Source organism: Nannobrachium achirus (genome assembly GCF_963921795.1).
Source record: "Nannobrachium achirus genome assembly, chromosome: 19".
In the NCBI taxonomy this organism is placed as follows: Eukaryota; Metazoa; Chordata; class Actinopteri; order Myctophiformes; family Myctophidae; genus Nannobrachium; species Nannobrachium achirus.
In genome coordinates, this window is record NC_137826.1 from 8101706 (window position 1) to 8124415 (window position 22710).

Consider the following 22710-nt stretch of genomic DNA (forward strand, 5'->3'; position numbering starts at 1 on the left):
ACTTCAGGTCGGTGGCTCGAATAGACAAATGGTGCATAGATTGGATACTCACAACGGGGAAGCCAAGTGGCTGCCGCTGCGAGTGATTCGCACGACACCACTGCGGACCTCTCTCGTCAGCCTGGGTAGAGCGGCTCGTCTCGGCTCGTCTGGATCAGGATAGGTGGATGGCTGGAACACTCCTGGTTCTGCTAGGCACCACCGTGTTGTCTGGATCACTGCGTCGCACTATAGAGCTCACTCGTCTTCAACATCAACATTTCTTGGTTACTGCTATACCCTCACTTTTAGCAGTCAGCTATCAGTCCCTCGTTACACCGGTTACCTCTGCCGGTTCACCTCCCTCTGCCCACCGCATACACACGTCCGTCCCCTTCCTCGTTCCCCAACAGAATGACTGAGTCTCTCTTACCAGTAAGACTCCCTAATCGGGAGATAAGCGACCGTTGGTCGCTTATCTCCACAAATATCACAACCTCCACCTCTCACGTCATACGGGCAGCCATAGTTACACCTGGAATGTTGAATCTCCATATATGGAGATAACCTACGCATCACACAAAGTCTGACCTCACCAGCCCATACTTGGGCATGGACGACTTATATCTCCATATACGGAGATGGCCATATATGGAGATACGATGACATCACAGAGTCCACAGCTGATGATGTGGCGTGATCTCATACAATACACAAACAAGCCCTATATAAAGGGGCAATTCTCGCCAGGGAAGAGAGCATTCCTTGACTCAGACCTTATCGCCAGGATCAACTAAGCTTATAGCTTATCATCACATCCAACCATCTTAAGATACTCAGCTAGTGGGGAATGCTCTCTTCCCTGGTGAGAATTGCCCCTTTATATAGGGCTTGTTTGTGTATTGTATGACATCACGCCACATCATCAGCTGTGGACTCTGTGATGTCATCGTATCTCCATATATGGCCATCTGCCCAAGTATGGGCTGGTGAGGTCAGACTTTGTGTGATGCGTAGGTTATCTCCATATATGGAGATTCAACATTCCAGGTGTAACTATGGCTGCCCGTATGACGTGAGAGGTGGAGGTTGTGGATTGGCAGGCAAGGAGTGTGTGTGCAAAGTTTGGCATGTCTTGGGGCAACGGTGGCGGAGATATGAGTTGGGGAAAAGTGTGACATGACGGACAGACAGAGACTGACTGACAGACAGCCGGTGGAGGTTTTGGTAGTAAATGCGACCTGACGGTCGCAATAAAGGCCGCCCCTTTCCTGCGCCAGTCTCTCATTGGCTAGGAAGGACGTCAGTCCCTTCACATTGGTCTAGCCCGGGCCGCTAGTTAGCCTATCAGTCCCTGCTCACACACACATATGCCAGAAGTGGAGTTTCATTCAGGGAGAAATAGCATTATTACAACATAACCAATAAAATGTATTATGGGAAACATATAAAACAAGCGTTAAAGGAAAATAATAAAATACAAGAGTTTCCAAAGGAATAACAGAAAAAGAAATAATGCTGCTTTCCACCCCCTCACAAAAGCATGCTCCTCAGAACTCGGATCTCTGCCGGATAGCCTGATATTTCTTCGATTTTTTGGAAATGTACATTCTTCAGTGGTCATTTAGGAGACACCCTGGAGATTTCTCAGTGTTTTGAGAACCAGAAACGTGTGCCTAATATTTCAGATGTTCAAATGTTGTTATTTGTATTGTACAGGTGCTGTAGAGCACCAAGATGTTCTCCACATGTCAGCATAGAATGTCGTCCATCTTGGACGTCCTAATACCCTGATTATGTCAATTAAACCCTGTGTGTGTGTGTGTGTGTGTATGTGTGTGCCTGTGTTCTGTGTGCAGACGAGAGCGGCAAGGACCAGGGCATCAACGTGCGGCAGAAGGTGAAGGAGATGGTGGAGTTTGTCCAGGACGACGACCGGCTGCGAGAGGAGAGGAAGAAGGCCAAGAAGAACAAGGACAAGTACATCGGCGTCTCCTCGGACAGCATGGAGGGAGGAGGAGGGAACGGCAGCTTCAAGAACTGTGAGCACCTCCTTATAGCACCTCCTTTCTTTATCCGTGGTGCTCAAAGCTTTTAATGTCAAGGACCCCTAGAATTATATGTATTTGATCGCGCACCCCTATCTCAAAATATGTTGTTCCAGGGACCCCCCCAGAAGCAAAGATTTTAGTTAAATGTCTGTTTTAAAAGGATACATACCTATTCAAAGATTTGCACCTATTTTCACAGATTTTCAAAAATGGCAGATCTACAAGCTCATAGCGCGGCACTAAAATGGCCAAAGTATGAAAAATAATGGTTGAAGTAGTTACATAACACAGATGCGTTTCCAGTCTTAATCCGTTAAAACCAGGAAAGCATCCGTATCATTTCAGATTTTAGCTATGCAGTACACAGTATAGCAACATACGTTTTTCAAAATATTCTTATAGGATTTAACAGTGGTTTAGAATCTTTTTGAAAAGTCTTTATTTTCTTCTCTTCTGGGGGTCCCTGGCACAAAATATTTACTGATGGTGGTCCCAGATGGGCGTTGGCAAAACAAGTTTCGATAAGTAACTATTTTGACAAATGCACCTCTCCAGCCTGCCGCCGAACGCGTCTCGGGACGAGATCGGTGACAGATCTGTGTATTGTATCTGTGTCTTTTGTAGCCGGCCCTCAGAATTTTGATTACTCCGAAATTACTAGAACATCAGATCAGGCAGATCAGGGCAACAATGGCGAGCTAAATTATGTTTTTGTTATCTAATGCCTACTGCCGCAGCCCCAGTGGACCACAGTCCCGAGCCCATATCAGGTATGGAATGGAAGCTTTGGCTTTTTGAGGGGGGGGGGGGGGGGGGGGGTGTGTGTGTGTGTGTGTGTGTGTGTGTGTGTGTGTGTATCCCATAAGAATATGCAAATGGCTTTAAGGTTTGTGTAATGATCTCATATAGGTACAAGATTGTTTGTCTTGATAAATCATTTCTAAGATATAAATTAAGCTGCAGTGCCAAGTGTGGAAGTTGAAGGCAAAAATACGAATAAATGAATTCTTATTTTTGCGTGCGCATGTGGCCCACCCACTCCTGGCCAGGCCCAGCCAATACTAAAGTTCTGGCTGCGCCACTGAATTCCCATACATACTTCATCGTATGATGGAGGAGCTGACCAGAAATGGCCGATCTATAAGTTCACAACACGTGCTGGATTTAGTGTGTTGTGCTTATAGGTTTATTGTTCGGTCCCAGGCACCATCAGACAACGGAGCATGTATTATGATTTATACTTTGCTGCGCACAAAAATAGCCAATTTATAAGCTCACAATGCATCAACCAGTGCTATAGAAGAGAGAGAGAGTTCCGTCACACTTTGATCTCGGCGCAAAGCGGGCTGCCATGGCCTGTAGTTCCAAACATCGGAACTTCCTCATTGAGATAGACAGAGCATTTCCATTCTTACAACGGGAGTATATATGCTAGTGATGTAACTCTCTCTTCAGCGCATCTGGCGTTATTGAAGGTGTGCTTTTGCATACAGGAATTGAGATGCACTATAATATACACAGTTGGGGAAAAGTGGGACTGAGTTACTAGGGCCCAAGGTGGAGGGGCCCTAACTATTTTATACTTTAGCTATTGAAAAATAGCAGATATACAAGCTTGCGGTGCGAGCTTGTAGATCCGCTATTTTTGAAAAGTGGTGCGACACATCTGAATATACACAATGCCAACCATCGCCTGTGTGTGTGTGTGTGTGTGTGTGTGTGTGTGTGTGTGTGTGTGTGTGTGTGTGTGTGTGTGTGTGTGTGTGTGTGTGTGTGTGTGTGTGTGTGTGTGTGTGTGTGTGTGTGTGTGTGTGTGTCAGCTGGGGAGCGCAGTGAGTTGGACCGTACCAAGTGGGACGAGGACTGGGACAAGAGCAGAGGGGCGTTCCCCTTCAGCGAGAAGCTGGGAGAGATCAGCGACAAGATCGGCAGCACCATCGACGACACCATCAACAAGTTCAGAAAGAAGGAGAGAGATGACTCGCCTGACAGAATCAGGTGCATGTACACACACACACACACACGCACACAGACACACACACACACACACACACACAACACAACACAACACAACACATGACACAAGCACACCCGAATCTGTTATGCACACAGAATAAAAATATGTATATATCAGGACATTCATGCACTCTAAAGCAGTGGTTCTCAACCTGTGGGTCGGGACCCCCAGGGTGGTCCCCAAATTATTTTGAGGGGTCCCCAGATGATTAACTTTAATGTGTAACATTGTTTTCTCACTCAACAGTAAACACGTTTAAGTGCATATAGAGGTATATGCACATTTCTAAAGTCACAATTTAAAGACTTTTTAATACTTCTAAAATGACACATTAAATATTGGTAGAATTGTCAAATATTAGAGGCAGAAATTGTGAAAACAGCCGATCTACATGCTCACAACGCCTCGCAACGCGAGGCGTTGTGAGCATGTAGATCGGCTGTTTTCGCAATAGAACTGTGTTACACAAAATATAATGCCTCAACTCTTAGTGTTCATAGGGTTGGGGGGTCCCCAGTTAAAATATGATTATTTTGGGGGTCGCGGCCTGAAAAGGTTGAGAACCACTGCTCTAAAGCACTGGTTCCCAAACACTGGGTCGGGACCCAGTGTTTGGGTGTATGTATGGGTCCCTTATAATTTTTTGTTTCCTACATTTTGTTTTTAATTTATATTATCAACACATTTTCCAAAAACATTCCAAAAGCAAAGTTTTCATGAATTAAAAAAAAAAATGCAAGTAATGTTGTGAATAAATAAATAAAAATCAAAGAAATTACATAAATTAGAAAACAAATGTTTAACTCAATTAGCGCCGATCCCGTAGTATGCTGCCGATCCCGAGTATACTCGTGAAAAGTACTCTATTACTGTAACGGCGGTACTCTATTACCTGTTGGTGCGCGGAAGGTCCTGACACGATCGCCCTCGCCGATTCATCATCATCACGGATCCACGAGCACAAAATAGTAATCCCATAACATTGAGGCAGACGGGGAATCTCATCTTTAATGTCCATTATCTCGAAACAACACTTTCAAAGGGAGGATGGCAGTAGACTCTCGCTTATATAACACATGTTGAAAAGCACCGATCCGCCATTACACAACAGTATGTTGATGACGAGCGATTCCGGTGAAGGACGTGATGACGTAAAACCGGAAGTGTTTACGCTATGGACTTCTGGCCTTCAAAATAAGACAACGGTCGTGGATGCAGCCTGCGGGAGGCACGCTGGACATTTTAATCCGTTAATTTCAGGAGCACTAAATGAGTTAAGAAGTAGTAGAAGTAGTGAAAACTAGTTTGGGTTAGGGTTGGGCAAACTCCCAATTTCGCTTTTGGGTCTTGAGCTAGAAGGTTTGGGAACCACTGCTCTAAAGTGTGGGAAACAAGGGGGTCTCTAAATGCCTCCAAATTATCGTGAAAGGTGGCAGAAATTGCAACCGATACTTTCTGGCAAAAACTTTCACTTAGGATTACAGCTAATATCATATACAGTAACATATCGTCACTGTCGCGCAGAAACCTCTTATCTTCATATTTTAACTTTGTGTTTTTTTTTCTCGTAAATTAATGCCCTACTTCACACAAAAGCATCAAAAGTAGCAATTTACAATCAATTTACAATTTAGGCATTTGGCAGACGCTCTTAATTCAGAGTGACTTACAATAAGCAAAGGTAATGCATCAATACATCAACACGAATACACCGAATGCATAGAAATATTAATCTAAGAAAAAACGTAGGTACTGTAGACCGCAAGCCTATTCAGTAAAAATTTAAATCAAATCCTGAAAAGTAACAGTTTTGGACTTGTGAGGTTTTGGCAGCCGACAGAGGCGATATCATTTAGCGGTATCATATAAATGTAATAATCATACATTTATACTCTAATATAAATTCGTTCTAAAGGAGGGTGACGATTTTAGAGGGGCAAAATCTGTCCTTGTGAAATGTTGTACATTTCCAACAGTGTAAAGCTCACGCCAATCTCAGTCTTTAGTAAAACAAAGTGTTGACCGCGATACATCTACCGTTTGTCTCTGGTCGGTGCGTAGCGACGGCGAGGACGACCGGGGGTCCAGGAACGGTCGGCAGGGCAAGCTGGAGTTCAAGGACGAGGAGGAGACGGTGACCACCAAGAGCATCCAGATCACCCAGGCCACGGAGACCACCACCACCACCACGCGCAAGCGCAGCGGGGGAGGGGGGAGCACCGGAGGAGGCAAGACGCTGGACCTGGGGGCAGCGGCACACTATACTGGAGACAGGAGCCCTGAGGACAAGGTACAGTATAGCAGGGGTTCTCAACCTAAATTATTTTGGGGGGGGGGGGTCCCCAGATGAATACTGTAGCTTAGGCCTAGAATTATTGAATGCTTTTAACCAGTGAAAAATAGCAGATATACAAGCTCACGCGAGCTTGTAGATCTGCTATTTTTTTGAAAAAAGCCGTGAAAATGTGTGCAAATCTTTGACTATATGTATTTTCAAAGTGAACGTTTGTAACTCAAATTTTGCTTCTGGGTGGTCCCTGGAACTAGATATTTTGAGATGCGCGTCCGTCCGACCGTCCGTGGCCAAATACATATCATTTTGGGGGTCCTTCACATGAAAAGGTTTGAGAACCACTGACATAGTAGTCTCTCAAGAACAGACTAGCTGAGCTCCAGTTAAGTGAAAAGGACATTTTCTTTGACGATGGCTGGCCAGATTGCTGACATAGAAACATAGGTTTTTCAAAAAACCTTAGAAGGATTCAAAAGACACTTATAGAATTGGGTCAAACTTCTAATTTTCACGCTTTTTAAAAAAATAGCAGATCTACAAGCTCGCAGCGCGGCACTCGGTGCAGCGCTGTGAGCTTGTATATCTGCTATTTTTCAATAGTTAAAGCATAAAATAATGATACACAATAATGTGTACCCGTTCTAAATGGGTTAATGTTAACATTGTTTTCTCACTCAACAGTAAACAGACCAACATACAGTATAAGTGTATACTGTACATGGTATCTGCACATTTCTAAAGTGACAAATTAAGGACTTTTTAGTACCTCTGGTCAAAACATTGCCAAATTGTCAAATAATAGAGACAGAAATTGTGAAAATAGCAGATCTACATGCTCACAACGCCTTGCGTTGCGAGGCGTTGTGAGCATTTAGATCTGCTGTTTTCACAATGGAACAGATGGAGTCAAACTAATATAATGCCAACTCCTACAATTACAAGTGCTTGTCAGGGTTTGGGGGGGGGGGGTCCCCAGTTGAAATATGATTATTTTGGGGGTCGCGGCCTGAAAAGGTTGAGAACCACTGCAGTATAGCACCTCTAAGAGAAACAATAGATTATAATGAGACTAGGGCTGTCACGATTATGCATTTTACATGACGACTAATTGTCACTCATATAATTGTGATTAATCAAAGATTTAATTGTGTTTTGTCTTTGACTATTACATTTATGTTTGGCTTTTAGGCTTTGAAGTTGTAGGAGCCAAGGGCTCTCGCACTTTATCATTGACGGGAGTCGCCATGCAGCGCAGAAAATAGACATGTCTCACCGTTTTAGCGCTGCTTCGGCAGCCTTTGCTATAGATTAGTTATTTTTTTAATAGTTCTGTCCTCTTTCACTTTCTCCCCACTGTTTGGTGTCCCCTGTGCTTCAGCACGTAAAGCACGTGCATTAATCGGGCTATGCACACACACACATGCAACCACAACAACATCTGCCAGGCTCTGTCATGCAACACCCTTCAGTATCCTGTGATATTCTTCTACATAGTTTCTGATAAATGTCAACCACAATGGGTGTGTTGTACCATAGACCGGAAGAGGATATGGACAACGTCCTGCCATTTGTTTCTACACACCTTAAATGAAGCCTATTTCTCAGCAAAGTGCAAATCCGCCCATCTTTGCCATTTCTCAGAAATGAACGCGGAAAATGAAACAAATGAATGCTCAGTATTCCTCTAGCTTCATGGTCTCTCTAAATTCAGTGTGTTTATGTAACTTATAAAAAAAATCGACCTGTTGCGGGCATAAACGTTATAAAGATTCCGCAACTTCATGGCATATTTACCGCTAAAAATGTACAAGTCGAAAACAAACAAGCCACCAGAGATTAGAATTTAGGTGACATTCTCCTCCCATGCTCTGGGCGTTTTTTACCTGCTAATGGCGGTGATTTAATCGACTGGAAGCACCGGAGCGAGCCTACGGCGCTGGTAGGCTAATGTTGTGACAGAAAATAGCCGAGCTACAAGCTCACAACATGCATTTCTCCCGGTCAGGAAGACCATGGTCATACGTACGTCGTGCGCCGTTTCAAACTGTTTTCAGAGAGACCACGTGACTTACTGTATCATACTAGGGTAATTTTGGACCGTGTCATAGGAGCTTTAAGTTACACAAACACACACGACTGTCCATTATTAACACTTTGTCAGCCGAAATAGAATGGCTTGTTGTAGATTAGCCGTGAAATTTCTATTACTATATTATGATCTGAACCGCATTCATTTTACAAGACATTCAGCGCTATATCACGTGGTCTTCATCCCCCATTACCATACCGTGATCCCCGTTGTATACTCACCACAGTTCCCAGTGAAATTCTTCAATCTGCATTGGCTTAGAGTGGGGGTTTCGGCCGACGCATCTTATCCCCGTGCGTTTCGCGTGCGCGATCCGTTCACGTAAATGTCGGCTCAAATAATCCACGTATGACTCAAGAGTAGATATGAGCATTTTCGCTCGCATAGCCCCCAGCACTTCTGCTATACTAGCACTAACGTATAAACAGAAAATGGACGGCTGCTGGGAAGCCTGCAAGGAATGGACCTGACGTCACTTCTGCTTCATGTCAGACGAGCCATGCGCTATCGATGGACAAGTGGTGACTAGGGAAGGTTAGACGATCGCCGATTTTCGGATAAAAATCATTTATTTCGTTTTTAATGACCCAGTACGGTAAAAGACGGCGTGGCTGAGACTCCTTGCTCAGATGTCCGGTATATTCCGGTTTTAATATTAAGGGGCTCCCCGTGGCTTGCAAAGTGTTAAGAACCAACACCAAGAAGGTAAAATTAAAAAAAATAACAATGGAAAAAAACTAGAAAAGGGCATAGCTCAGTGCACTGCACATCTCCACCAGGCCGGGTTGGCTACCAGGTGCCTGCAAACTTTTGGAAGTCAAAGTCATTCATAGTCAATCATAATGGAATATAAAAACTCTCATTGATACTTTTTATTTTGCATATTATGCACATGATATCCAGAATAAGACCATGATCAGCATCTTAGCCAGTATTTCAGATCCTGTGTGCATCATGTAAATGTAGAATTTGTTTGAGTGTTCTGGGAAAGACACTCCTCTTGTTTACAACTTGTTCACCTTGTAGAGAGTATCAACATAATCTCTCTCTCTGTCTCTCTCTCACCCCCCCCCCCTCCCTCCCTCCCCCTCCAGGCGACAGTAAAGCAGTCATCCAGTAGCGGTCTAGCAGACCTGCTGATGGTCGACCCTTCGTCCAATCAGACCACAGGTAAAAAAAAAGACCCGCCCCACCCAAGGGAGAGCTTTTACAGCACGTTATATTATGTAAGACAATGGATATATGCAAATGAGTGCTGTGTGAACAAAGGAGAAATCAACAAAATAATTAGCTCTCAGCTGCTTCCCCTATTATTTAAAAGTCTAATTTCAAGTCAATAATTATGCCGTATCCAAGAGAGGGTGTGCTGTTATACGTTATATCAGCACAGCTTAAAGGAGTAGTTCACCCCCAAAATGATGAGTAATGTTTTTTTTTTGTATTTGAGCATTACTAAGACAAAACATTGATTATAGTAAATTTACCCCAATTGATTCCGGATGGGGACCCAAATGCATTTGGGTCCGCATCCAGAATCAATGGGGGTACATTTATTGTAATACATGTTTTGTGTTAGGAATGTGACAAAAACCAAAACATATTATTGAACTCAAGTCTCCATGGGTGAGTAATCAATATAAAATAAGTATTTTGGGGGGTGAACTACTCTTTTAACAGCACATAGCTCTGTCATAGATAGGCTACTGGTTAAGTGCAAACTATTTTATAACAAGAAAGATACCCTGGGCAAGTGCAAAGGAATGTACCCAAATAAATGATATAATACTGGAGTGCTCGACTGGGTTACTGCACATTTTATTCACTTGCCGGGCCGTGCACCCTTTCTTATTATGTTCTTTCTGTCAAAACGGAAAATAGCTGGCAGTGGTTAGTGGTTTGGTGAAACGTGTGTGTGTGTGTGTGTGTGTGTGTGTGTGTGTGTGTGTGTGTGTGTGTGTGTGTGTGTGTGTGTGTGTGTGTGTGTGTGTGTGTGTGTGTGTGTGTGTGTGTGTGTGTGTGTGTGCGCGTGTGTGCGTGTGTGTGTGTGTGTGTGTGTGTGTACAGGCACATCAGACCTCATAGGTGGCTTCGCTGACTTCTCGTCTCCCGCTGCTTCCGCCAGTCTCCCATCCTCTGCTGGTACACTCTTTCTCTCCTCTATCTCTCTTTCTCTCCTCTCTCTCTTTCTCTCCTCTATCTCTCTTTCTCTCCTCTATCTCTCTCTCTCTCTCCTCTCTCTCTCCCTCTCTCTCTCTCTCTCTCTCTCTCTCTCTCTCTCTCTCTCTCTCCAGAGTCCAGACTAGGGCGTTCACGAATAGTGATTTTTAGTATTCGAATTATTCGACCTCAAAGTATTCGAATAGTCGAATATTCGACAGGACTGGCCAAACTGTTAAATATTACGTAAGCAAGAGGCGAACATTGTGAAAATAGCCGATCTACATGCTCACATGCATGTAGATCTGCTATTTTCACAATATTTATCTGCGGAACAGAGTCACATTAAATGTAATACCCACAATTCCAAGTGCTTGTCAGGGTGGTGGTCCCCAGTTCAAATATGTTTATTTTGGGGGTCACGGCCTAAAAAGGTTTGAGAACCCCTGGTATAGACTAGAGCATTAACAAATTCATCCACCAGGGGCACTGACAACTCATTCTTATGACTTCCTATCTAGCCAAGCTTTATAAACTATATATTTTTTTAAAGAGAAAACAAAAAACTAAAAAAAGAAATAAGCGAATATTCGACTTCGGTGAACAACGTCGAAGGGTGACTTTGATATTCTAATATTCTAATATTTGGTGAATGCCCTAGTCCAGACTCATCCCTCTCTTTCTCTGTCCGTCCCTCATATAGCTGTCGTCCGCTCTGCTGGTCCCTCATACAGTCCAGTGTGTTAGAATTGGGGAGGGTATGGGTCTATAGGCTAGTCAATCTGAGGTTTGACCCAAAATAAATTGCAATAGTAATGGTTCAAGGTTTTTTATGATCCTTAGGGTCATCCAAATAACAAGTTAAAGGTTTCCCATTATATTCTTAGTGGATCAAGGTGAATTCAAGGGGTTCACGTTTATGTTCCTTCACTTACTATACAGGAAAAACAAAACACAAAAACTTAACCCTTGGATGCATGACCGACCAATACCTACACTCTTCCATGAGTGGGGTCAAAAATGACCCCAATTAAAATCAATGCGTTTTTGCAATAAACTACTTTGCTCTCACACATAACTCTGCCATACTTTTGCCTAGCAACGTGATTTGAACTTTAAAACGCTCACACAACTTGGGCCTTTTCTCCGCCAATAGGGACGAGCTGTAATTGTTGAAGCCCCGCCCCCTCTGTCCATTAAACCTGTGCAGCAGCTGTCACACTTTGCTGTCACACTTTGCTCTCACACCTAACTATGGCATACTTTTGCGTAGCAACGTGATTTCAACTTTAAAACGCTCACACAGCTTGGCACTTTTTCTGGCCAATAGGGAAGAGCTGTAATTGTTGAAGCCCCGCCCCCCTGTCTTCCTATTGGCTGGGCTTTAAATATCCATAACTCCAGTTTGCAGCATGGTACCATCTCGAAACTTGGTGTCTGGACTTAGACCACCATAGAGATGAGCTGCAATTGTTGAAGCCCCGCCCCCTCTTTCCTCCTATTGGCTGGGCTTTAAACATCCATAACTCCAGTTTGCAGCATGGTACCGTCTCGAAACTTGGTGTCTGGACTTAGACGGCCGATATGGAGAAGCTGTAATTGTTGAATCCCCGCCCCTCTTACAAGTCTGTTGTTTACGCCCGCCCTGACGGTCGCTTCTCGCCCCTAAGGGCGTCTTACTGGTAATAGTAGTAATAGTAGTAGTAATAATATAGTAATAGTAGTATTAGTAGTAATAATAGATGCGACCGTAGGTCGCAAGTTTAGTAAGTGAACGGTCACAGCTTGTCTGTCTGTCTGTATGTATGTATGTATGTATGTATGTATGTATGTGTAGCACCCAGCCATGAACCAGCGACAACAGCCCTGCTAATCGGGCTCAGCCCTATTAGCACGACTGGTTGTGCGTTGGACTGGCGAGTGGGAGTCCCGGGTTCAATCCCCGCTTCTGCGTATCACTACATCTGGCGTTGTCGGCAGGATGAGGAGTGTGATGTCCTCGCGTGAGGGAACAGTGCCACGTCGTGTGCGGCAGTCCGCGGCGTGATGTGTGAAGCGTGAGGGCGCGCTCCAAAAGACCAGGGGGGTGAATGTAGCACCCAGCCATGAACCAGTGACAACAGCTCTGCTAATCGGGCTCAGCCCTATTAGCACGACTGGTTGTGCGTTGGACTGGCGTTGGAGTCAATCCCCGCTTCCGCGTATCACTACATATGTATGTATCTCTGTCACGCCTGACACTGTGGTTCTATGGGTTGGTCGCTCTGACATCATGCTCTGATGTCACTATGATGTCAGGGGAACCACTATAACAAAATGTGTTTGCTGCTCTGACATCACGTTCTGGTTTCACTGTGATGTCACAATAACAGAATCCTTTTTATGCCAACCAGCCACAGATATGGGCTGTCTTGGCCATCTGTCTTGGCCATATATGGATTCTGTTAGTGTGGTATGTGGCCAATGTGGTCTCCATATATGGGTATTCCCATATGAAGACCTGTTAGATATGGGCTTAATGTTAATGACAGGGAACTCCATGTATGGGCATAAAACAGAGCGTGATGTCAGATAGAGTGGTTCCCCTGACATCACAGTGAATTCAGAGCATGATGTCAGAGCAACAAACCCATAGAACCACAGTCTCAGGCGTGACAGAGATACCTACATACATACATACATACATACATACATACATACGGACGGACAAGCTGTGACCGTTCACATATCTATTATTCCTACTATTACTACTACTATTACTAATATTACTAATATTACTATTACTACTATTACTACTATTACTAATATTACTAATAGTACTATTACTACTATTACTACTACTATTACTAATATATTACTATTACTACTATTACTACTATTACCAGTAAGACACCCTAAGGGCAAGAAGCGACCATCAGGGCAGGCGGAAACAACAGACTTGTAAAAGAGGACGGGGCTTCAACAATTGCAGCTCATCCCTATGGTGGTCTATGTCCAGACACCAAGATTTGAGACGGTACCATGCTGCGAACTGGAGTTATGGCTGTTTAAAGCCCAGCCAATAGGAAGACAGGGGGGGGGGGGGGTGGGGCTTCAAAAATTATAGCTCGTCCCTATTGGCCAGAAAAAGTGCCAAGTCGTGTGAGCGCTTTAAAGTTGAAATCACATTCCTAGGCAAAAGTATGCCACAGTTACGTGTGAGAGCAAAGTGTGACAGCAAAGTGTGACAGCTGTTGCGTGCGTTTAGTGGACAGAGGGGGCGGGGCTTCAACAATTACAGCTCGTCCCTATTGGTGGAAAAAAGGCTCAAGTCGTGTGAGCGTTTTAAAGGTGAAATCACGTTGCTAGGCAAAAGTATGGCAGAGTTATGTGTGAGAGCAAAGTAGTTTATTGCAAAAACGCATTGATTTTAATTGGGGTCATTTTTGACCCCACTCATGGAAGAGTGGGGTAGTGATACAAAAACTGCAATTTCTCAAAATTAATGAAAGAATGAATAAAAATGCTAATGGCCTCATGTCACAAACATGTTTTATGAGGAATACCTGGAATATGAAAATATTAACACTTTTACTTTTAAAGATATTGAAGAATAACAACCCCTGGGGTCATTTTTGACCCCACTCATGCATCTAAGGGAGCTATAGTCAACTTTTTCTTGAAAAACGGATGCTAAAATAAAAATAATGTTTCGAAAATATTTTATAAAAAAATAAGCTTCATATATGTGTTTCAATTAAAAAAAAAAAAAAGCGTAAAATAATGAATAATCATTTTGGCCATTGTCGGGCTGACACTGTTTACATCCTAGTCTAACACTATCAAAGAATTAAGAATAGACTAGAATGTAAACAAAGTGTCAGCCCGACAATGGCCAAAATGATTATTTTATCATTATTTTACGATTTTTGTGGTCATTTTTGAATAGAAACACATGTATGAAGCTTATTTTTTTATAAAATATTTTCGAAACATTATTTTAGCATCCGTTTTTCAAGAAAAAGTTGACTATAGCTCCTTTAAAAAAGTGTTGGCAAAATAAAGTAGCATGTGAGGGGTTTAACTAGGGGTTTTTCATGATTCTTAATTCATTGCAAGCATTTGTTTTGCACGGAAAACATTCCTTGGGCTAAAAACGGACCCCACAAAACTGAGCTGACCCCTTGAAAAGTGATGGCTATTCACTCAACCATAGTTTTGTGGGTCCGTTTTTATCTCAAGGATTTTTTTTGTATTGACTATACTGTTCTTCATTTTTGTCTAATAAAATATTCAATCAGTCATATTCAATATCCTGCAACAAAGAATTGCTCTATAGGACAACACATGAAAGTAAACTCTACTCACCAGAATGTGTATACTATAAAATATAGTTGAAAATCAACCAATCATTCTGCTACCAGCTGCTGCGGCATCCAATGGGAACGGCGATTTCGGAGACTGGAACGCCTTCTCGGCCAATCCCCCGGCCTCCTCTTCTTCGAGCGCCGCGCCCTCCTCCCAGCCCGTGGGCGACCTGTTTGGCTGCGTCCAGTCGCCTCCGCCCTCAAACCCCGCCTCCTCTGTCCCGCCCTCGGCCGAGCTCTTTGACCTGATGGGCGGTGGCGGCGGCCATCAGCTGACCAATCAGCACGCCACGCTCAGCGCCTCGCAGAGCATGACTTTCTCAATGGGCGGGGCCTCGCCGGGAGTCATGGGAACTGTACCGCTGTCCCGCTCCCAACAGGTAGGTGACCACATGACCTCTAACAATGAACTAAGCCTGATTTATACTTTACCCAATATAGCAGAAAGTTGGGGTCCAGAGACCCCCAGGATAGAGCCCTGCATCGGGATCCCGCGGTGCCAGTATAACGGAGGTGATCCGAACCTCCCCACCCGGCTTCGAACCCGGGGTCTCCCGCGTGAAAGTCCAATATCTTAACCATTACACCAAAGGGATATCCCTATGGAACAAGGGCAGATAGTAGACTTTTGAGGCTTCAGGCTGGGGCTGCGACTCTCTCCGCCACACTCACCCCCCTTTGACCTCCTCCTACGGGGAAGCCCGGATCCGGGTCACGGCACCAATGTAACGGAGGTGATCCAAACCTCCCCACCCAGCTTCGAACCCGGGTCTCCCACGTGAAAGTCCAATATCTTAACCATTACCTCAAAGGGATATCCCTATGGAACGAGGGCAGATAGTAGACTTTTGAGGCTCCAGGCTGGGGCTGCGACTCTCTCCGCCACACCAGCAGGTCTCAGCGCAAATCTTGCAGGCGCTGGCGGTACTTAACTCATTTGCTGCCCTTAACTGACTCCATGCCAAAAACACGATTTCTATAATAAAATCTTCTTAAAAATCTTCTTTTTAACTATGGCCTTCCCTGCCAATCATCTTTTATCGTCTTAAAAAAAAAAAAAAAAGAAAAAACAATGTACAACAATGTAGTAGGCATGATCGCGATCACGAAACCCCATCTTTCAAACATGGCAGCCATGTTTGTTTACATTTGAAGAAAACATAAGGGCTGCTATCTCCTGAATGCCTGAACGGATTTCCAAGCGGATTTTTTTGTTTGAAAGCTGTGAAAAGCGTGCACATGCGTAGTGCATGATCTGTGCACGAATTTGTGCATTAGTGTGCACACTATTCTTTAACCCTTTGTACCATTTTGGTGGCAAGACGGCAATATAAGAGGTCCTACTTTACATACTGCACCGACTGTGTTAAAAAATGGGGACTTTCAGGCTGAACTGCCGTAATTTTGTTTTTAACGTGCACGATAGTACACGGATCATGCACGGCCATGCACAGATCATGCACCACGTGTGTGCACAAAGCTTTCAAACACAAATAACGGCTTGGAAATCCTGTACCGTCCTGCAATAAGCCAGATCTAGGGCTTTACCTCAGGGTTCCTTGAGGGGGGGTTCCAAATTGACCCTTACAAGGTATGTAACTTGAGAGTTTACAAATGGGTTCAATTCAATTCAGTTTTATCAAAGTGTCAAATCATAACAAGTTATCTCAAGACACTTTACATAGGCTACAGAGCAGAGACCTCATGGCAGGAGAGGACCCCACCCTGAGCAAGCAATTTTGCGACAGTGGTAACGGAAAACCCCCTCTTAACTCAATTAGCGCCGATCCCGAGAATACTCGTGAAAAATACTCGAGTAGCACATGCTGCCGATCCCGAGTATACTTGTGAAAAGTACTCTATTACTGTAACCTACTCTATTACCTGTTGGTGCGCGGAAGGTCCTGACACGATCGCCCTCGCCGATTCATCATCATCACGGATCCACGAGCACAAAATAGTAATCCCATAACATTGAGGCAGACGGGGAATCTCATCTTTAATGTCCATTATCTCGAAACAACACTTTCAAAGGGAGGATGGCAGTAGATTCTCGCTTATATAACACATGTTGAAAAGCACCGATCCGCCATTACACAACAGTATGTTGATGACGAGCGATTCCGGTGAAGGACGTGATGACGTCAAACCGGAAGTGTTTACGCTATGGACTTCTGGCCTTCAAAATAAGACAACGGTCGTGGATGCAGCCTGCGGGAGGCACGCTGGACATTTTAATCCGTTAATTTCAGGAGCACTAAATGAGTTAACTGGAGGAAATGTCAGGACAGACCCATGCTCTAGGTCAGGGGTTCCCAAACGTTTTTGTCTCAGGGCACCCCATGAATATTCTTTTTCATCCAAGGCACCCCTACATTATATCGTCATTGTCGGGTGGAAACCTTGTATGTCCAAAACCTTCTCTTTTTGTGTTATTGTAAAAAGATTTAAAATAGTGAAAATAGCAGATCTACAAGCACACGATGCGAGGCGTTGTGTGCTTGTAGATCTGCTATTTTCACTACTTGTGTGACACTTTTGTATGATGAAGTAGGGCTTTTATTTTACCAAAAAACATACACATTTGAAAATTGGATATACAAGGTTTTTGCCTGACAGTGACAATAATATTCATAATTTTCACTCCAAGCACCTTATATTTATAGCATATTTTAGTGATTATGTTGCGAGGAAAACGTTTGAGATAATAGCCATTTTGGTTAGAACTGACTGAAAATAACGTTGTACTTCAAGTTCAAATTCATACTAAATTATTATAAAGTAAATTCCAAATATTATCGAATGATCTCGCGGCACCCCTGGACTGCCGTCGCGGCACCCCAGGGTTCCCCGTCACCCACTTTGAAAACCCCTGCTCTAGGTGTACACTCTCAGAGTTATCAATGTATACGTTTGAGAACCTCTGCCATAGATAACAGGATGACGCGATGCTTTCAGAGTCTTGGTGGTCTGATGTCCCAGCAGTCCCTGCACGGGCAGCAGCAGCAACAGAAGGTCGGGGTCGGAGGTCAGGGACCCCTGGGGTCGACCTGGTCCGACCCCTCGGTCAACATCAGCCTGGACTTCCTGTCCGCGGGCCTGAACCCCTGCAAGACCCCGCCCACCCTCAACAACATCATCCAACAGCAAGGTAGACCATTCGTTCACACACTGTGTTGTGAGGAAAGACAATTAGCTGACAAAATTGCATTGATATCCCCAACCTATTTTAAGTTTATTCTTATTGCCGGGTATATAAGAGTGCCAGGGTTTTTCCAGTGTTTTTAACTTTTTTCCGAGGCTCCTCGAACGCACCACCGGTCCAAATGTAATCCGATTATGGTCGCTATGGTCATATTTTCTTTCACCCAAAAGAGAAAAATGACAACCATGATCCGCGCTTTTGTTATGGTCCGTAGAGAAGGGCTTGTTAAACAAGAACGTGACCTGGGGATAGATTACGAGATAAATCCATTTTACTTCACAGCAATCCATTGTGGTAAACAGAGGTTTCCGGAAGGATTATGTGAATTTGAGGTTTTGCATCAGTTCCGGGTGCCGCACGCTACGGTTTCCAATAGGAAACACACTCGGCAGTCGGATTTGAAAACCCGACTTGAGTCGGGATAGGCACCCTTTGTGTTAAAGGGATCCCTGGCTAATACGACAAATATGCCTTAATACATTATAATTGTCCTCTATAGCTACAATGTAAAATTAAAAACACCTTAAATATTGTATTTCTTCTAGAAATTACTAATAGGGGAAATGCCTGTCGCAAGTTGATGATGTCATAAATGTCATGTGTGATCTATCCCTATGGAATTTATGGCATGCATGTGCAAAAAAAACTTGAAATATTGATTTGATGCTCATCTTAACCATAGGAAGTATTACGTTTGTTTTTATTTGCACATGCATGCCAAAATTCCATAGGGATAGATCACACAGGACATTTATGACATCATCAACTTGCGACGGGCATTTCCCCTATTGAGTGAAAGATTAGCTATTGCTAGAAGAAATACAATATTTGAGGTGTTTTTAATTTTACATTGTAGCTATAGAGGACAATTATAGTGTATTAAGGCATATTTGTCGTATTAGACAGGGATCCCTTTAAAATAAGCAGTCTGGGTCGCCCGCTGGCCTAGCGGTCCAGGCACATGCCACATAGGCTCTGATGCATGACAGAGCGTTGCAGGTTCGAGCCCGATCCCGACGGCCTTTGCTGAGTGTCAATCCCCATCTCTCTCCCCATTTCCTGTCATAATACTGTCCTATCAATAAAGGCATAAAAGCCCCAAAACAAATCTTTAAAAAAATAATCAGTCATCATACTGTATGTAGTTCTCTTAACGGATTCATTGCATTTAAAGGCGCAGAATTATTCATATTGCTCTGTTGCGCTTCAGTACTGAAATGGTTGCATTGCATTGGTCATAAAGACCTATTTGTATATTAAACAAATGGTGAAATATTCAGCAAAATGTCAGGGTGCATACCAAGCAACATGTGGCGCTCCCTTGAGAACCAGCCCTAAAACTTGATATCACCCCTGGTGATAACTCCCTGTTTTGTGTCTCCTGTTTTGTGTGTGTGTGTGTGTGTGTGTGTGTGTGTGTGTGCCCCCAGGCGTGCCTCCCGTCAACCTGCTGCCCCAGACCTTCGCGGGGCTGAACCTCAGCTCCCCTCCCTCCGTCGCGCCCGTCATCCGACCGCCCGCCAACGCCATGGCCATGGGGATGCCCGCCTCCATGGTCACGGGGGGCGCCATGGCGGGGGGCGTGGGCGCCGTCCCCGTCAACGTGGTCAACCAGGGCGTGATGGGCATGAACATGAGCATGAACATGGGCATGGCGGCTCCGGTGGTGATGGGGGGGATGCCCGGCATGGGGATGCCCGGGGTGGGCATGCCCGGCATGGGCCTGACCACCACGCACCCCATCGCCCCCTCGGCCATGGTGCCACCCAAACAAGATGCCTTCGCGACCTTCGGCAACTTTGGAAAATAAAGGCCTAGAATTATTTAATGCTTTAACTATTGAAACATAGCAGATATACAAGCTAACAGCGCTGCACTGAGTGCCGCGCTGCGAGCTTGTAGATCTGCTATTTTTGAAAAATCGTGATTTTTTCTTTTTTTTGGGGGGGGGGAGTTTGTAACTCAAATATTTGCTTCTGGGTGGTCCCTTGAACAACATATTTTGAGATGGGGTCCACTGCCAAATACATGTAATTTTGGGGGTCCTTGACATGAAAAAGTTTGAGATCCACTGATTTAGAAGAAGGATTTATAAGACATTTATAGAATCGGGTCAAAGATATTCAAAGACTTGCAGAAATGTTCACGATTTTTCAAAAAATAGCAGATCTACAAGCTCGCAGTGCGGCACTCGGTGCCGCGCTGTGATCTTGTATATCTGCTATTTTTTAATAGTTAAAAGCATAAAATAATGTATAAAGGCGGGGAGTGTTCGTGTGCGTGTGTGTGTGATGTGTGTGTGTGTGTGTGACAGAGACAGAGAAGGACTTGCTGCACTTGAAGACACCCTGGCAGGTTTCTCTCTCTCACTGACACCTAACCTGCCCGCAGGAAAGTGTCTACATCCAAGCTGTATCTTTTTGTTTCGTTTTTCTTTCCTTGAAGCTATAAGGGTAGAGGTTTGTGGTCTGTGTAATGGCTGATTTATAATTAGCTTTGCGCGGGTGTGGCGCATAGGGCTGTCGCGATTATGACATTTTACCTGGCGATTAATTGTCTCTCAAATGATTGCGATTGACGATTACATTTAATCTGTCGTTGAACATTGGAACGTTTTAAATTAAAGAAATTGTTTGGCTTTTAAGCTTCATAAACAAAAGATGCTCAGGGCAGACAGGACAAATAACTTATATCTCATTTAATAACGTTATACTTGAATAGTTGAAAATAATGGGTTTTGAGCTTGTAGATCCGCTATTTCCACTATTTTCGAAACATTTTCAACATGGAAATGATTATGACGATTATCCCAAAAAAATGTTGTGATTATCTCAAGTAATTGTGATTAGACAATATGTGATAATTGTGACAGGCCTAGTTGTGCAACGAAAACAGCCACATCTACACGCAATGCATTGTGAGCTGTATTTTGCCTTAAGGCCAGTCCAAACCAATGCAACTCCTCGCAACAAGTACTTGCAACCATGGCAGTTTCAAGGAGTTACATTGGTGTAGACTAGGGGATGGAATCATTGTGACAAAAGAAATAGTGATTTACGATATATATCACGATAATCTAAATCCATTATCCTGGGGTGGAACATTTGCCAAATAAATACCAGATCTACAGCGACGCGTTGTGAGCTTCTAGATTGGCTATTTTTTGGCAAAGACATTTGATAGACTCTATCAAGTGCGTATATTATAAGTACCTTTTACCAATATTATAGAGGGTTTAAGTGGTGCTGGATATGCAGCTCGGCAAATAAAAGGTGAATTGATCCCAGTGCATGACGGAGGACGATTTTACGATAAATGAAATCTCCACGATACGATTATCGTGAGTGTTTTTTATGACGATAAACGATAATTATCGCTTATCGTCCCAACCCTAGTGTAGACTGGCCTTAAAACTTTTTTGTTGCAAGGAGTTGGCGACTCGTTGCATTGGTACGCTGTGGCCTTTGGTGCTCGACACCCGCGCACAAGTCAGTATAACTCAGGCTTCACGCCATCCAGAAACCCACTGAGACGGCATGTGGATACTGCGCTACTTGCATTACCGTAGTTGTCCAACAGAGGGTGGCATAAACGTGTGCACTGAGGCGGTTTAAAAGTCCAGTGGTTCTCAAACTTTTCTTTACATTTATTTCAAGGACTTCCATAACTCCTGAGAGTGTACAAATGGAACCAAACTGACCCTTTACGGGTCCATTTGGTTCATTCCTAGAGTTACAGTACGCTCACTTTTGAGAACCACTGATTTGTTGTTACCTGATAAGCTGAGCATGATTTCAAGGCTGTATTTACATGTCATGAGGAATGATTCTGCCTGGCTCTCTTCTGCTTGTCTCCTCTTGCCTATCTTTCTCTTTCTATCTCTCTCTCTCTCTATCTATATATATATCTCTCTATTCTTATTTCATTTAGTTCATATATGTAGGGCTGGGTGATAATGACACATGTCCAATGTTCAAATTCAATATTACAATTGTTATTGTATTATAAACCTTGTACTATTTTATAATACATGGTGTTAATTGGTTAATCATACTAATTGGTTTAGTTTATAAAAAAACAAGCGACAGATGACAAAAAGAAGGAAAAAACTGCTTTAATTAAATGAATTAGTTAGTTGATTAACATACTAGATTAAGTGGGTTATTGGTTGTACATTGTGGGTTAATTGCCCAGCCCTGCTCCATCTCTCTCACCCTACATTCCTCTGTCATGAGCGTAGCATTGGCGGCCATTTTGTTCACCGGCTCTGGTTCCACAGTTAGAAGGCCCATTTGAATCATGACCATAAAATAACTTGTAACCCTTTTTTCTCGTGCTAAACAAAATAGCCGCCACTGCCATGCTCTATTTTGTTCATAGGTGCTCACAATAGGCTGTCTACTTGAATTAATTAATTATTGAGAGCTGAAGCCGACAAGTAGCTTTTTAATTCTATTAATATTTGGTCAGAACCATGAGGTTATGGCCAACGGTCACGATCATTCAGTATTTAATTCCGTACTGCATTAATTCATTAATACTTAGCGTTGTGCTACCTCTTTGACTACATCGG

The 22710-nt window shown here is 43.6% G+C and overlaps 1 protein-coding gene across 1 annotated transcript; it reads left to right on the plus strand.

Annotated features, from left to right (window-relative positions):
• Positions 1-1716: 1716 nt before the first annotated feature.
• Positions 1717-19947, plus strand: LOC308304568 (clathrin interactor 1-like; the record flags this gene model as incomplete). Its single annotated transcript, XM_080749196.1, has 9 exons — positions 1717-1729; positions 1839-2057; positions 3851-4028; positions 6109-6337; positions 9524-9599; positions 10494-10568; positions 14990-15312; positions 17891-18083; positions 19568-19947. 9 exons carry the CDS (start codon positions 1717-1719, stop codon positions 19945-19947), a joined length of 1686 nt encoding a protein of 561 aa, XP_080605322.1.
• Positions 19948-22710: the final 2763 nt, after the last annotated feature.